Consider the following 16,744-nt stretch of genomic DNA (forward strand, 5'->3'; position numbering starts at 1 on the left):
ATCGCTTTTCCATTTTTGTGCCAATAGCATCCTTGCCGTGGATGCATAGCTGTCAAAGTTTCCCTTTTTAAAAGGGAAATGCCCTTATTCCGAATAGGATTCCTCGCAAGAAAAGGGAATTTTGACAGCTATGCGTGGATGTAGCATACATAAAAAGTTCTTGTTTTCCCTTTGGCAGATCTTGAGACCTAAAATTCCTAACCAAACGGCTTCTGGGCTTTTAACAAAGGTGATCTTAAACATTGTTTTTTCCATTTCATTATATATCATTTCCCAGTAATTTTTAACTATTTTACAATTCCACTACAGTGGTGCCCCGCAAGACGAATGCCTTGCAAGACGAAAAACTCGCTAGATGAAAGGGTTTTCCGTGGCGCTTCGCAAGACGAATTTCCCTATGGGCTTGCTTCGCAAGATGAAAACGTCTTGCGAGTCTTGTGAGTCTTGCGAGTTTTTTCCCTCCCCCCCCCTTTTTCTAAGCTGCTAATAGCCGCTAAGCCGCTAATAGCTGCTAAGCCGCTAATAGCGCTAATCCGCTAAGCCGTTAATAGGGGTGCTTCGCAAGACGAAAAAAACGCAAGACGAAGAGATTCGCGGAACGAATTAATTTCGTCTTGCGAGGCACCACTGTATTAACATTTGGCAACCTTGAATTTCCTCTCTCCCCAGGGACTCCCGTGAACCGGATCCCGATCATGGCCAAGCAGGTCCTGGACCTCTACACCCTCTACCGGCTGGTGACCGAGAAAGGGGGCCTGGTGGAAGTCATCAACAAGAAGATCTGGCGCGAGATCACCAAAGGCCTCAACCTGCCCACCTCCATCACCAGCGCTGCTTTCACCCTCCGTACACAGTGAGTGGCTTGCTTTCCCGCGAAGAGGCCAGGGGGCTCTGGAGGTGCAAATGACTCTGAAAAGCTGGTATCGCTAAATCAAAATCCATCCGTTTGCTTGAATTAATTAAATGGAACAGCTTTAATTGGATCTTGAAGAAACGTCTGGTTTGCTTTCTATGGTGTTATTTAGCGTGTCATGAAAATCGCTGTTCTGAACAATTCTGAATAGGGTAATAATAATAATAATAATAATAATTTTTTATTTATACCCCGCCCTTCCTGGTTCAGAAAACCGGGCTCAGGGCGGCTAACAACAAATTTAAAACACTTAATTGATGCTACAAAAAAACCAGCATAAAATACGGTATAAAACGTGAATAAAAATAAATTCAGAATTCAGAAATCAATTTAGGGGGAAAATCCATCCAATAAACATTAGATGATCCCCAGGGCTAGCTGGCTGAATTAGTCCTATTTGGGCCAGCGAGGAGACATGGGCGGAATTAGCTGTGGGATCCCAGAGCGGGTAATCTTCATAAAAAGGGGACTGGGAGGGAAGGAAAGAGAATAAAAGATCAGGCTGAATTCAAATTAAAGGCCAGGCAGAATAGCTCTGTCTTACAGGCCCTGCGGAAGGAAGTTAAATCCTGCAGGGCCCTGGTCTCATGGGACAGAGTATTCCTCCAGAACTGAGACACCACTGAGAAGGCCCTGTCTCTTGTGGAGGATAATCTGACTTCCTTAGTGGGTAGTGGGTGAGTTGGGGGTGAGTTTATGAAACCGAGGGGAGGGGGTTGCCTGAAGCAAGTTTGGCAACCGCGACCCTGGCACTCTAACCACTACCCCGCGCTTCCTCTCTCCCTTTCTGCCTCCCTCCACATGCCAGGTACATGAAATACCTCTATCCCTACGAGTGTGAGAAGCGGGCGCTCAGCTCCCCCGGTGAACTGCAGGCCGCCATTGACAGCAACCGGAGGGAAGGGAGACGGCAAGCCTTTGGGACCACGCTCTTCAACTACTCTCCGGTGGGGACGCCGGGGGTCCTGGCCTCGCCCAAGATACCGCTGCCCTCCCTCACCATCTCTGCGCACAACTGCAGCCAGATCAACCAGGTGCACACCATCAAGAAAGGTGAGACAGTTGTGGATAACTCCGACTGAAATTCCCAGGTGTCAAAAAAGGTGATTTACCATATTTTCCCATCTATAATATGATATGATATGATATGGTAATATAATATAATATAATATAATATAATATAATATAATATAATATAATATAATATAATATAATATAATATAATATAATATAATATAATATAATATAATATAATATAATATATTATTTATACCCCACCCATCTGGCTGGGTTTCCTCAGCCACTCTGGGCGGCTTCCAACAGAACACTAAAATACAATAACCTATTAAACATTAAAAGCTTCCCTAAACAGGGCTGCCTTCAGATGTCTTCTAAAAGTCTGGTAGTTGTTGTTCTCTTTGACATCTGATGGGAGGGCGTTCCACAGGGTGGGTGCCACTACCGAGAAGGCCCTCTGCCTGATTCCCTGTAACTTGACTTCTCGCAGTGAGGGAACCAGCAGAAGACCCTCAGCGCTGGACCTCAGTGTCCAGGCAGAATGATGGGGATGGAGACGCTCCTTCAGGTATACTGGGCTGAGGCCGTTTAGGGCTTTCAAGGTCAGCACCAACACTTTGAATTGTGCTTGGAAACGTACTGGGAGCCTGTGTAGGTCTTTCAAGACCGGTGTTATATGGTCTCGGCGGCCGCTCCCAGTCACCATTCTAGCTGCCGCATTCTGGATTAGTTGTAGTTTCCGGGTCACCTTCAAAGGTAGCCCCACGTAGAGCGTATTGCAGTACAAGTGGGAGATAACCAGAGCATGCACCACTCTGGTGAGACAGTCTGCAGGCAGGGAGGGTCTCATCCTGCATACCAGATGGAGCTGATAGACAGCTGCCCTGGACACAGAATTGACCGGCACCTCCATGGACAGCTGTGAGTCTAGAATGGCTCCCAGGCTGCGCACCTGGTCCTTCAGGGGCACAGTTACCCTATTCAGGGTCAGGGAGTCCTCCACACCTGCCCACCCCCTGTCCCCCCAAAACAGTACTTCTGTCTTGTCAGGATTCAACCTCAATCTGTTGGCCACCATCCACCTTCCAACCGCCTCCAGACACTCACACAGGACCTTCACTGCCTTCACTGGCTCTGATTTGAAAAAGAGGTAGAGCTGGGTATCATCTGCATATTGATGGACACCCAGCCCAAACCCCCTGATGATCTCTCCCAGCGGCTGCATGTAGATGTTGAAAAGCATGGGGGAGAGGACGGAACCCTGAGGCACCCCACAAGTGAGAGCCCCGGGGTCTGAACACTCATCCCCCCCCACCACTTTCTGAACACAGCCCAGGAGGAAGGAGTGGAACCACTCTGGTACCCCATAATTACATACAATATATTCCCATAGAGACTACCTTCCACTGTGTTGAAAACCAAAATCGCATTTGGCTAGAAACTGTTTCTCAGGCGCCTAGGCCTAGTCTTAATAACCCTGTACCTTCTTCCAGAAGGCAGAAGCTGAAAGAGATCATTTCCGGGGTGTCCACTATCCTGCGCTATCTCTGCAGCTTTCTTTTGACACCTGGAAGCGTAGATTTGTTGCAAGATGGGAAGAGTGCACCCAATTATTCTCTCCGCAGTCTTTACAACCCTGGTCAGCATTGTTTTCCCCCTGGCTGTGCAGCTCCAAAACCACACACACAGACCATAAGTTAATACACTCTCAACAGTACAATGGTAAAATGCCATCAACAGGTCCTTTGAGAGATTGTTTTTCTGGAGGATTCTCAGAAAATATAACCTCTGCTGTGCTCAGGTCTTTGCTGTTTTCTCCCCAGGTTAGGTCATCCTTGTATTGCAGGGGTTGGACTGGATGGCCTTTGGGGGTCCCTCGCTATTCCTCCGCTCTGCAATTCCTCCCCCCTCTCTTTTCTCCCCTCCAGAGGAGAGCATCCTTTCCTCCGCGGTCCCCGGCCGCCTGGCCATCCCCGTCAGCTTAGCCGGGCACCATTTGGTGGCTGCGCAAGCGGCTGCGTCTCAGGCGGCCGCCCTGGAGCAGCTGCGGGAGAAGCTGGAGGGGGGCGAGCCCCCCGAGAAGAAGATGGCCCTGGTGGCCGAGGAGCAGCAGCGCCTGGTACAGCACGCCTTCCAGCAGAACCTCCTGGCCATGGCGTCGCAGTTCCCGGTCAACATCAAGATCAACAACCGTGGAGGTGAGAGCCATTCCTTGCGTGTCTGGGTCGCAAAGGGTGTCCGCAAACCCCTGCTCTTCCCAGGGAACTCTGGGAAGTGTAGTTTTGTGCCAGGAGGATGACACGTCTCGGGAACCTCTCCCCAAACTACAGTTCCCAGGATTCTCTGGGGCAGCACAGCCAGAGAGGGCAGTGTCCAGAGCATAGCTGTCAACTTTCAGATTTGAAAATAAGGGATCAGCAGCCTCACCTGTCCCGGGATAGCAATCCGCGATAGCAGTGGGAAACGGCGCTGGAATAAGGGAATTTCCCGCAAAAAAAGGGAAGGTTGACAGCTATGGTCCAGAGGTGACTGGGATCTGTAGCTGTCGTCATATCCATTGTATTATCTGGTCTCCAGCAGCACGTTCCAGGGATGGTTGCAAGAATTGGAAAAGCAGATTGCTGTCACCAGAGCAGGCCCTGAAAATAATAATAAATAATAATAATAATAATAATAATAATAATAATAATAATAATAATAATAATAATAATTTTTATACCCCGCCCTCCCCAGCCAAGACCAGGCTCAGGGCGGCTGACACCAGGTATAAAACAATGGATTGAAATACAACTTAAAAACAAGATTAAGATACAGCATTAAAATGCAGCCTCATTTCAGTAGGAACTCGAATCAAAAACTTTTTGGGGGATGAAAACATCAAATCTTCACCAAGGCCAACTATCCAGACTGCTCCTACGTGGGCCAGAAAAAAGCCAGGGAAGTCCCCAAATAGGAGTTCCATCACAGAAGGAGAAAGGAAAGAGGGAAAGGGGATCAAGTTGATTCCAAGCCAAAGGCCAGGCGGAACAACTCTGTCTTACAGGCCCTGCAGAAGTAAATCAGATCCTGCAGGGCCCTGGTCTCATGAGACAGCATTCCACCAGGCCGGGGCCAGAGTTGAAAAGGCCCTGGCTCTGGTTGAGGCTTAGGGCCCGGGACCTCTAGGGTGTTGCTATTTATGGACCTTAAGGTCCTCCGTGGGGCAGACCGGGAGAGGCGGTCCCATACATACGAGGGCCCTAGGCCTGTACGGTTTTCCACACCTCTTGGGGGTCAAGGGCCAAGGTAGAGGGGGTGCGTCTTCAGCATTTGTGGAAAACTGTACAGAAACACACACATCTGGTGTTCTACAGTTCCACAGCTTAGGGGCTGTCACAGAAAAGGCCCTTCTGCAAGCAAAAAAATAAAAAATACTTCGGCAGAACTACCAAGAAAGGCTTCTTTTTTTCTGATCTTGTAGTATCATAGAGTTGTAGAGTTTGAAGGGACCCCGGGACATCTAGTTCTTGAGCTGAGATTCCTCCATTGCAGCGGGTTGGACTAGATGGCCTTTGGGGGTTCCTCGCAACTCTGCAATTGTAGAATTCTTTGACTTTGGAGAAGCACCTGCACCCCAGTGAATGTGTCTGGGTAGGAACGGGTGTGGAGAAATTAGTAAGTTAAGAAAGCAGGTGAAATTGTGCAGGAAGGGAACTTGCACACTTTATTTTGCCAGTGATTTTGATAGTGTGGAAGTGAACTGTGCTTCCGGAGAGCAGGGCCATCGCTGACAGTGCTGGGGAGGTTATTCTGGGGGTCCGTTCATCCAAGAAACAGACTCCTTTCAGCAAGGATCTATAAAACAGAGCACACATGCTAGAATCAACTTTGCAAAAATGATGTTTCTTGAGGATTCTCAGCTCCCGTTGTTAAGCTACCTTTTGCATCACACTTCAAGCCTCTTCAAAGCGCTTCATAGCCATTATTGTGCAAGGTAGATCAGTATTACCCCCATATGGTAGGTGAAGAAAGATTACTTCCTTATTTACCTATATCACAAAATTTACCCACCGCTTGCTTGTGGAAACCTCCTGCCCAAAGCGGTTTACAGTGGTACCTCAGGTTACATACGCTTCAGGTTACATATGCTTCAGGTTACACACTCTGCTAACTCAGAAATAGTGCTTCAAGTTAAGAACTTTGCTTCAGAATAAGAATAGAAATAGGGCTCCGGCGGCACGGTGGCAGCAGGAGGCCCCATTAGCTAAAGTGGTGCTTCAGGTTAAGAACAGTTTCAGGTTAAGAACAGACCTCCAGAACGAATAAGTACTTAACCTGAGGTACCACTGTACCAAAAAGACAAAACTATACAATTATTGCAGAGAAAAATGAACGACAACGATTTAAAACTTCTGAGATCAGGCAGGAACCATTCTACGTATGTGGTGGGAATGCAAAGAGATAGTGGGATTCTGGGAAAATATCTATAACAAACTGAAAAAGATGTTTAGATTTTCATTTGGGGAAAAAACCAGAATCCTTTCTCCTAGGAATTATGTCAGAGGAAATAAAAAGAACGGTCAGAGCAATATTTATGTATGCAACTACGGCGGCAAGGTTATTGACAGCCAAAAATTGGAAAAGCAGCAGTGTCCCAACTAAAACAGACTGGTTATCTAAAATGACGGAATACTTCCATGTTGCCGAACTAACAGGGAGGAGAAGAGGCGATATGGTACAAAAAGTGAATAAGGAGTGGGCTATCTTTAAGGAATACATCAAAATTTATGTGGAAAAAGTAGAATTTCTGACAGATACTGAGTGAATCCAGAAAATGATTAGAGTGAAAGGAGAGTAAAGTCAAGATATAAGAAGAGATTAAAGAAATAATGAAATGTGTTTAAGCCAGTTGGAAAAATAAAGTAGCGTAACAAGAACGGCTGGAAGTCAGGTCACTTGGTGTGGGGTAGGTGTGTAGGTATGTTGATATGTCCAGTATAGGTAGGTATTATATAGAGTAATGTAGGTATGTTTTTATGGACGTGGGTGGCACTGTGGGTTAAACCACAGAGCCTAGGACTTGCTGATCAGAAGGTCGGCGGTTCGAATCCCCACGACGGGGTGAGCTCCCGTTGCTCGGTCCCTGCTCCTGCCAACCTAGCAGTTTGAAAGCACATCAGAGTGCAAGTGGATAAATAGGTACCGCTCTGGTGGGAAGGTAAACGGCGTTTCTGTGCGCTGCTCTGGTTCGCCAGAAGCGGCTTACTCATGCTGGCCACATGACCCGGAAGCTGTACGCCGGCTCCCTCAGCCAGTAAAGCGAGATGAGCGCCGCAACCCCAGAGTCGGCCACGACTGGACCTCATGGCCAGGGGTCCCTTTACCTTTACCTTTACCTAGGTATGTTTTATGTTATGAAAATAAGGTAGTGTGTTGTGTATGTGTATTGTGTAATTGTACAGTGGTACCTCGGGTTACATACGCTTCAGGTTACAGACTCCACTAACCCCGAAATACTGCTTCAGGTTAAGAACTTTGCTTCAAGATAAGAAGAGAAATTGTGCTCCGGCGGCGTGGCAGCAGCAGGAGGCCCCATTAGGTAAAGTGGTGCTTCAGGTTAAGAACAGTTTCAGGTTAAGAACGGACCTCCGGAACGAATTAAGTACTTAACTCGAGGTACCACTGTATATGTATGTGTTATATATGTTAATTAAAAAATTAAGGGGGGGAAACTTCTGAGATGGGTGAGTAAGGCTGACTTAGTGGCAGAGGTGAGATTTGAACCCAGGGCTTCTGGGTTTGCAGAAGAGTCTCTGAGCCGCTTTGCTGCAGGGAATGAGCTGTGAGCTGCCAGCCCATCTCACTTTGATGAGCAGCTGCCAGTCAAACGGTGGGCTTGGGTTGTGCAAAGTGGTGCTGGGCTGGCTCTGGGCTCCATCTTCCCCACCTCTCCCTCCCGAAACCCTCTATTGGCATTTTCTTCTCCCCTTCCAGATGACAGACAGGAGGCTGCATTGAACCTGTCCAGCAATGGCATTAGCAGTATCAACATGTCAATAGAAATAAATGGAGTTGTCTACACAGGTAAATAGAAAGGGGGGGCTGCTTCACCCGTGTAATTGCAGCCGGGAAATCCAATAAGTTATAGCTGCGGCCCGGCTGACGACCTTTCCCTCCGACCCCGATGTCTTTGCTACGATAAAATCCATCATTGTGAAGTCGCGGGGCCTGCGGTGTGCAAGAGACTGTCCTTTGCCCAGGTAGGGGCAAGAATGCATGCGAAGAATGCCAGGCACCCGGCTGGCAATTTTGGACAAGTTGTACCTGAATGTCCCTCAGATTCGGGTGCCCTGGCATGTTACGCTCACCTGGGGTCCTCCTGCGCTCGCCTGCTTGTCCGGCCTCTCCGGCAGAAACCTGCCTTTCTCCGTTTTGTAAATAATACGAAAAGTCAAGTTTCTAGCCCTTATGGCTTGCAGAGACTGAGCTGAGGACGAGGGCAGTGCAGGAGCCTTCTGGGCAGTGACTGGGCACCAATGTGCCCTAGATTTGCTAGTTACCTGTCTGCTTTTCAGGTGTGATCTCTTAGGTAGAAGCCTAATGTCGGCAGATTCAGGCAGATAAATGATTTTAAGTGATATCAAACAAACTCAAGAGCAGGGCTGAAACGCTTCCTTGAGTTTACAAAAAAGGTATGAAAACCTCAATGACAAGTTTTAAACATAGCCCTATTTAAGAGAACATTATAAACCTTAAATGATTTTAAATGATTTCCAGCAAACTCAAAACATTTTAGCCCTGCTCTTGAGTTTGTTTGATATCACTTAAAATCATTTAAGGTTTATAATTTCTTTATTTCCTTCTGAGGAAACGGATTAGTTCACTGAAACGAGTTTTGTAGCTGGCATCTCGTTAAGTCTTTGTTGAATTCTAGGTTAAGCTTTCCTTATTTTTATTTTTTATTTTTATTTAATTCAATTCTGTAGTCGATTATTTCTCGTTTCAGGGATTTTGTTTTGTGTAAGGACCTCCTCTGCGGCAGATGGGAACCGCTGTAACCTTGGCCTCTCTTCTCCCGACAGGTGTGCTGTTTGCCCGGAGGTCTGGCCTTGCTGGCAGCAACCCGAGTGCCCACAGCCACAGCAGCCCCGTGACCTCGCAGAGCCAGCTGCTGTCCACGGCGCCACGGGGCCACACTCCGGCCAGCACTTCGCCGTGAGGGAAGACGTCCCGAGGGCCTCCTGCCTCCACCCCTCGACCTGGTGACCTCGGGCGGCAGAGACAACGCCACAGTTGCCCTGTGCCAGGGCCCAGCAGAGGGCACCCAGGGTTGCGGCTGAGTGGGGCTGGGTGCTGCAGCCCCATCCTTTCCTGGGGGGTGGGATTTCCGGGCAGGATGGAACGAGACGCTTGAGCAGAGAGCTTTGGAGAGGACTTGAGGGGACTTGGAGAAGGAGGAGGAGGTTGGGGAGACCTCGAGGCCGGACTCTGGACTCTGGAGAAGACTCAGCGGCGGGTACGGGTGCTTTCTGCATCCGCTCAACCTCCCCTGTCAAACACGCACAGTTGTATACCCAGCACAAGCATGCTGTTCGCACACACAACACCTCACATCTTCGACAGGACATCGCTCAGGGCTGGGCAGCCCTCGTGAGACCGAGGCCTCGCTCTTGCCTGCCCCGTGCCAGGCTGGGGGATGCCAGCGGCAGAGGTGGGTGGGGCCTCAGTGCTGCTGGGCATCATTCCAGGCACACAGGTGCCAGAGGTCTCTGCGCCCACGTGCGGGCGAGAAAAGAGGCATCACCAGGCACTCAAGAGGGGTATAGAGCAGAACTGGCAAGGGGAGAGTCTTAGGGGCCAGCGAGAGAGGCCCAGGAGGGTGGATTTGGCCCCCAAGGCCTGGTCCGCCTCACCCTGGACATTCTCTCTCTCACACACAGTGGCCCTCCTCTCCCTTCCGTTGACTGGGTCTCTTGCCCTTTCCAAACCACAACTGTGGGGCATCAAAAGCACTTGGGGGAGATGCGAGGTGCGCAGAACCCCAAGCCTGGCGTTGAGTTTAGCGATAGCAAGAAGGGAAGGGGGTGGATGTGGGAGAGGAAGCCAAAGGGAAGGAGGCCAAGGTGGCAGGAGAAGGTGGCATGGAATCAAAGAACGGGCAGGCGAGGCGGGTGATGGAAGTGGAGCATTTCAGGAATAAGACAGCAGCTTCCAGGGTTGGGGCTATAGATGAGTTGCACTTGATTGTAGAAATTGCTTTTTCTCGCCCCCCGCCGCTGTGGCACCCAACGCCTCCCCAAACGCGGTACCCTCTGCAAGGTGCCTTGGCGATGCCCGCTGGTCCCTTCCATCCCTTCTCCTCCTTGCTTTGCCAGCCCAACATGGGTGCCTCTCCTTTCCCCTTGTGCAACGCGCCCTCCGTCGGGGAGCAAGCCTGGCACACGGGCCGCTGACCTTGGCGCACTTTCCTCGTCGCCACCCTTGGGGAGCCGGTTGGGGACAGGCTGGGTTTGCCTCTCCCCCTGGTTAGGCTGCCATCGGGGGTGGGGAGCAGGGGTGGGTTGGGTTGGGGGGGCAATCCTTTGGAATCACTGGAGGGGTGGGGGTCCGGGTGGGGTGTCGGGGAATCTCTTTTTGCGACCTTGCAAGGTTTATAGAGACGTACCAAAGAAGGGATCGAGTTCATCTACCTCATGTTCTTTTGAAAAATGTGCCAACGGGGGGAAGTGGGGGTGGGTTTGGGGAGAGGCAGGCCAGACAAGCTGGTGACTCGGCCTGCTTCTGCTGCCGCTGATTCTGCAGCCGACGGGAGCTTGGCTTTGGGTTTGTTTTGAAACAATCCTGTGCTTTTGACCAAAGAAACTCTCCTCTTCCCTGCTGAGCCACTTGCTGCACGAGATTTCATCTTCCCTGACGGACGCTGCCTCCGGAAAAGGACATTTCAGGACTCTCTGGGAAATGCAGACATGGGCAGAGGACTGGACTGCGGGTGGCGTGACTGTTTTTAAGCTCTTCTACCAAAGATGGGATGCATTTGGGCACTTGGGTCTTCCGCCGCGGGAATGGAGGCGGCCGGCGAGCTCATCTCTTGTCTCTCGTTTTCTGTCCTCCTTTTCCTGGCAGCTCCAGACAACCCCTTTGCTCTTTGTGTCTAGGTGGTGCTTTCCCGACCCTTCCTGCTGCTACTGCTCCCTCCTGCTCCCCCCCTCTCCCTTTCCCCCTTCCTTGTCTGTTTTTGGAGTCGATCCAGCGCACTGAGTCGGGAGCTGGGTCCTGGCGCTCAGGGGAATGAATGCAAGTACCGATGAGATGGAAATAAAAGCAGAAATACTTTTAAAAGATGCATCGGAGACGAGTGATGTTTCACAGCAACAACCTGCCCCCTTCTCCCTGGTTTCTCTGAGGGTCACCCCCCTCTCCGCCTGATCCCTTAAACTGTTGGGTGATCAAGAACCGAGAACCTGTAACCTTTCACCAGCAAAGGAGGTTCTCTACTGCCCAGCCCATGTTCAATAAATAAAAACATAAATGCCTGTAATACCGTTTATGTCCCAACATTTCATGCCTGGGCGCCTTGGGGCAGCTAACTCAGGTAGCCGACGAACCTTAATGATGGGATGGAACAGAAGAGCACTTGGAAATAAAAAGGGGAGATATAAACAGCAGTGGACCTGCAGGATCCGGCCCATGCTAGAAAAATGAGTCTTTCTGCACATTGACTATCACACACACTATGGAATTGGCCCCCGCAAAGACATGAGCTTGGGTGAATTTGAAAGAGACTGTGGTGTAACAGAGTGTCAGACTAGGAACTGGGAGACCAGGATTCGAATATGAAGCTCACTAGGCCAGCCACCTTGGGCCAGCCACGGTCTCTCAGACAAGCCTACCTCACAGGGTGGTTGTTGCGGAGATTAGAGGAGGAAAAGGAGAACTTGTGCTTGGAGGAAAGGTGGGCTATACATGTGGTTTTAAAAAAGGGCTTGAGACAAATTCATGGAGGCAGCCAAGGCTACTGGCCAGAATGGATTTGCCCCCTTTCTTAGTGCCTGCTAGACTATCACAATCAAATGTACACACAATGATGCTTCCACACCATTGTCCTGGGATGTCATTTTCATTTATGGGTTTCCCCGTCTTGTCTTGAGCATCAGAGGTGATTTACAGCAACATCATTGCCCCTTTCCACGGCAAGTAAACAGAAAGAATGCTATTTCTCTGTGTTTCGGAGGTGGCGGCATTAAGATCACCCTGAGACTTTGGTCGCAATTCAATTCCAGGGCGCGGGGGGGGGGGGAATCCAGAGAAAGGGCCCCTCTCCTTTCTATATTGTGCATTCCTGATTATTTGTGCTCGCGATGGTATCAGGGCTGTTATACACAATCCCCCGTTCCATTCTGTTGGCCCCTGCAAAATTTCAGGGTGGGGGAAAAACTTGTTGCCAAGTGCAAAAGTGTTTCTCTGGACAGCAATAATGCAACAAACTGAGGGAGAACCACAATGAAAACAGACTGGTGTGTGGATGGCTCAGTGTAAACCCCCAACAAATACACAACGGTTGCATGGATGACATCTTGCACAATACACCTGCAATAAAACGCTGGTCTCTTCTGTTTGTCTTGCTGCGTTTCCCACAGATTTAGGGTCTGTTCACATTGGCAGCTTGGAATCATAGAATTGTAGATTTGGAAGGGATGTTGAGGAGCATCTAGTCTAACCCGCTGCAAAGGCAGGAATATGCAGCTGTCCCTTACAAGGCTCGAACCTGCAACCTTGGCGTTATCAACTGAGCTATTGCTGGAAGGTTCCTCTGATCCACATCAGGGTCTAACTAGACATTCTGAGAACTCAGCAACACCACCACAAACTGGCTTATAAGTATTCAAACAACAAACATGCTAAGGCAAATCCCGTAATTGATCAATGTACAGTGGTACCTCGGGTTAAGTACTTAATTCGTTCTGGAGGTCCGTTCTTAACCTGAAACTGTTCTCAACCTGAAGCACCACTTTAGCTAATGGGGCTTCCTGCTGCCACCGCACGATTTCTGTTCTCATCCTGGAGCAAAGTTCTTAACCCGAGGTACTATTTCTGGGTTAGTGGAGTCTGTAACCTGAAGCGTCTGTAACCTGAAGCGTCTGTAACCCGTGGTACCACTGTATACGGCTTTGTGTTTCCAACTCAAGACCCAATGAACATCTCCTCCAGTTCAATCTTTGAAAAACAGCTTTGAAAAACTTCTTCATATTCTCCAGTGTGCTGCCCTTGCCGTTGTGGCGGCACTGGGTTGCTGTTCTGTGATTGGACTTACGCTACTTTTTGAACGGTTCATTTACCCAGTCTGTATACCATTTACTGCCTATGTAATTTGCTAAGCTAGAGTTGTACATTTATCCCCTCCATGTTTACAGTATCTCCAGGCTTTGTCTTGCATGGGGCACCTTAGTATGTTTGCTGTTTGAATGGTTACAAGTCAATCTCTATTCTAGCTATTATTCTAGTAAATTTGGTTTTATACTTATAAGCCAGTTTGTGGTGGTGTTGTATTATTATTGTCACCACATTTGAAACTTTGTGTATATATTCTGAGAAATCATACAAGATTTGGCTCTCTTGGTGTGACGCTGCTCTAGAATCACAGATGGGTGACCACACGACTTACTGCTCTATATACTGACTCTCGTACATTCTGCATCTTGGGAAGAAAGTGAAAGCCGCCTTATGGGGGGGGCAGCCCATTGTTTCACCAAGCTCAGTATTGTCGACACTGACTGATAGCAACTCTCCAGGACATGGGTAGGCAACCTAAGGCCCGGGGGCCGGATGCGGCCCATTCGCCTTCTAAATATGTCCTGTGGACAGTCCAGGAATCAACATGTTTTTACCGTATTTTTCGCTCTATAAGACACTTTTTCCCCTTCAAAAATTAAGGGGAAATGTGTATGCATCTTATGGAGCGAATGCAGGCTCCTTGGCTTCAGCGATAGCAACGCAAAGCCTCTGAAGTGCAGAGGGAGTGCTCCATCCATGCTCCGGAGGCTTTGCGTTGCTTTTGCTGAAGCCGCCTGAAGCCCCCGGAGCGCAGCGGGAACTCCCTCTGCGCTCCGGAGGCTTCAGGCAGCTATCCGCAAGCCTTCGGAGCGCAGCAGGAGTTCCCGCTGCGCTTCGAAGGCTTGTGGATAGCTGCCTGAAGCCTGGAGAGTGAGAGGGGTTTTTGCATACCGATCCCTCTTGCTCTCCAGGCTTCGCTTTGCTGGAGAGGCGCTGCACAGTTTTCCCTCTTCGCAGCGCCCCTTCAGCGAAGCGGGATGAGAAATGGAAGGGGCTCCGTTTCTCCTGCCGCTTCGCTGAAAGGGCACTGAGCAGAGAGGGGGAGAATCCCCCCCCCCTGTTCTCCCCCTCTAAAACAAGGTGCGTCCTATGGTCCCGTGCGTCCTATAGAGTGAAAAATACGGTGCTCGAGTAGAATGTGTCCTTTTATTTAAAATGCATCTCTGGGTTATTTGTGGGGCATAGGAATTGCGTTCATTTTTTCCCTTCAAAATATAGTCTGGCCCCCCACAAGGTCTGAGGGACATTGGACCGGCCCCCTGCTGAAAAAGTTTGCTGACCCCTGCTCCAGGGTTTCAGGAAGAGTCCCCCCCCCACAACCGTACTTGGGGCTGCCAGTGGGATTTGAACTTGGGACTCTGAAACTGTTTGTTGTTGTTTAGTCGTGTCTGCCTCTTGGTGACCCCCTGGACCAGAGCACGCCAGGCCCTCCTGTCTTCCACTGCCTCCCGCAGTTTGGTCAAACTCATGCTGGTCGCTTCGAGAACACTGTCCCACCATCTCGTCTTCCGTCGTCCCCTTCTCCTTGTGCCCTCCATCTTTCCCAACATCAGGGTCTTTTCCAGGGAGTCTTCTCTTCTCATGAGGTGGCCAAAGTCTTGGAGCCTCAGCTCCAGGATCTGTCCTTCCAGTGAGCACTCAGGGCTGATTTCCTTCAGAATGGATCGGTTTGATCTTCTTGCAGTCCATGGGACTCTCAAGAGTCTCCTCCAGCACCATAATTCAAAAGCATCAATTCTTCGGCAATCAGCCTTCTTTATGGTCCAGCTCTCACTTCTATAGCATCACTACTGGGAAAACCATAGCTTTTACTATACGGACCTTTGTCGGCAAGGTGATGTCTCTGCTTTTTAAGATGCTGCTCTGAAACTGAGCTACGTCTAATAATACAAATTTTATTATTCGTACCCCACCCATCTGACTGGGTTGTCCCAGCCATTCTGGGTGGCTTGCAACAAAAATAGATGAGCATAATAAAACATCAAACTTTTTTTAAAAACAACAACAACCCTGGGACTGTTGCTTAGTGCACTGCCTCTCAGCTGGGAGCATTGCTAAGCACAGGCAATCTGAGATGAGCAAGTGCTTCCTTTTAAAATAAACCAGGGGATAATAATAATAATAATAATTTTTTATTTGTACCCCGCCCTTCCCAGTTCAGAAAACCGGGCTCAAGGCGGTTAACAACAAATGTAAAACACTTAATTGATGCAACAAAAACCAGCATAAAATACAGTATAAAACGTAAATAATAATAAATTCAGAAATCAGAAATCAATTTAGGGGGAAAATCCATCCAATAAACATGAGATGATCACCAGGGCTAGCTGGCTAAATTAGTCCTATTTGGGTCAGCGAGGAGATCAGGGGAGAATTAGCTGTGGGGTCTCAGAGCGGGTAATCTTCATAAAAAGGGGACTGGGAGGGAAGGAAGGAAGGAAGGAAGGAAGGAAGGAAGGAAGGGGAATAAAAGATCAGGCTAAGTTCCAATTGAGTTACCTGCCTCCTCTCTGGTCTGCCCCTCACCTTGTTCCAGCTGCATTTCTCTGTGCTGTGCCAAAAGAAGAGTCCTGCTCACTTTTTTGGGGTGGAGGCAGAAGTGCAAAAGTCCAGGCCTCCATTTCTCAAGTGGAAAAGCTCTGAAATCAGGGAACTGGTACATCGAAGCCGTGCCATACGATGAAACAACAGCAGAGGCAGATTGCCCCATTTAGGGCTAGCCGTAGTGTTAGGGAGAGGGGGGACAGGTGGCTGGGGGGTGCAGGTGCTGAGGGGTTTCAGTGTCAGACCCCCCCCCCAAGTTTCCTCTTGAGCCACCCCCATCCTCCTAGACAGGCAGCCTGCTCGCAGCAGAACTTACCTATTGCTGCGTGGTCTGTTCATCTCGCTTCATCACCTTCCAAAATGTCCCTGGCAGCACAGCTGGGAACAAAGGGTGCAGCCTTAGAGAGAGCTGGACCATTGGTCCACATTTTATTAATTAATTTTATTAATTTTAATTAATTAATTGTGATTTTACTATTTATATCCCATCCATTTGACTGGGGTGGAATCTAGACACGTATTATTATTATTTTTTTTTTAAATGCAATGAAATTGCTTTTTAAAAAAAGTTTTAAAATATATTGAATTTGCCATAAGCTCACTATCACCATCTAGTGTCACATTTGTATAATGCACTTAAAACATAATATTATAATTATAATAATATTCTCCCAACAGAGTATTAAAAACACAATAAAAGATCAAACATTAAAAACTTCCCGAAACAGGGCTGCCTTTAGGTGTCTTCTAAAAGTCAGATAGTTGTTTATTTCCTTGACATCTGATGAGAGGGCTGGTGCCACCACTGAGAAGGCCCTCTGGTTCCCTGTAACCTCACTTCTTGCAGGGAGGGAACCGCCAGAAGGCCCTCGGAGTTGGACCTCAGTGTCCAGGGTAGAAACGCTCCTTCAGGTATACTAGGCCGAGGCTGTTTAGGGCTTTCAATATCAGCACCAACAC

At 48.9% G+C, this 16,744-nt stretch overlaps 1 protein-coding gene across 1 annotated transcript in view; it reads left to right on the plus strand.

Moving 5' to 3' along the window:
- ARID3C (AT-rich interaction domain 3C) overlaps positions 1 to 9,966 on the plus strand; it is a 119,509-nt gene extending 109,543 nt beyond the window's left edge. The window contains exons 4-8 of the mRNA XM_081881523.1: positions 670 to 853; positions 1,722 to 1,966; positions 3,859 to 4,128; positions 7,904 to 7,993; positions 8,992 to 9,966. Coding sequence (XP_081737649.1) covers positions 670 to 853; positions 1,722 to 1,966; positions 3,859 to 4,128; positions 7,904 to 7,993; positions 8,992 to 9,128 — 926 coding nt within the window. The 3' untranslated portion in view covers positions 9,129 to 9,966. The remainder of the gene's footprint in view (positions 1 to 669; positions 854 to 1,721; positions 1,967 to 3,858; positions 4,129 to 7,903; positions 7,994 to 8,991) is intronic.
- The last annotated feature ends 6,778 nt before the right edge of the window (positions 9,967 to 16,744 follow it).

This window comes from Podarcis erhardii (genome assembly GCF_964252035.2).
Source record: "Podarcis erhardii genome assembly, chromosome: 11".
NCBI lineage: Eukaryota > Metazoa > Chordata > Lepidosauria > Squamata > Lacertidae > Podarcis > Podarcis erhardii.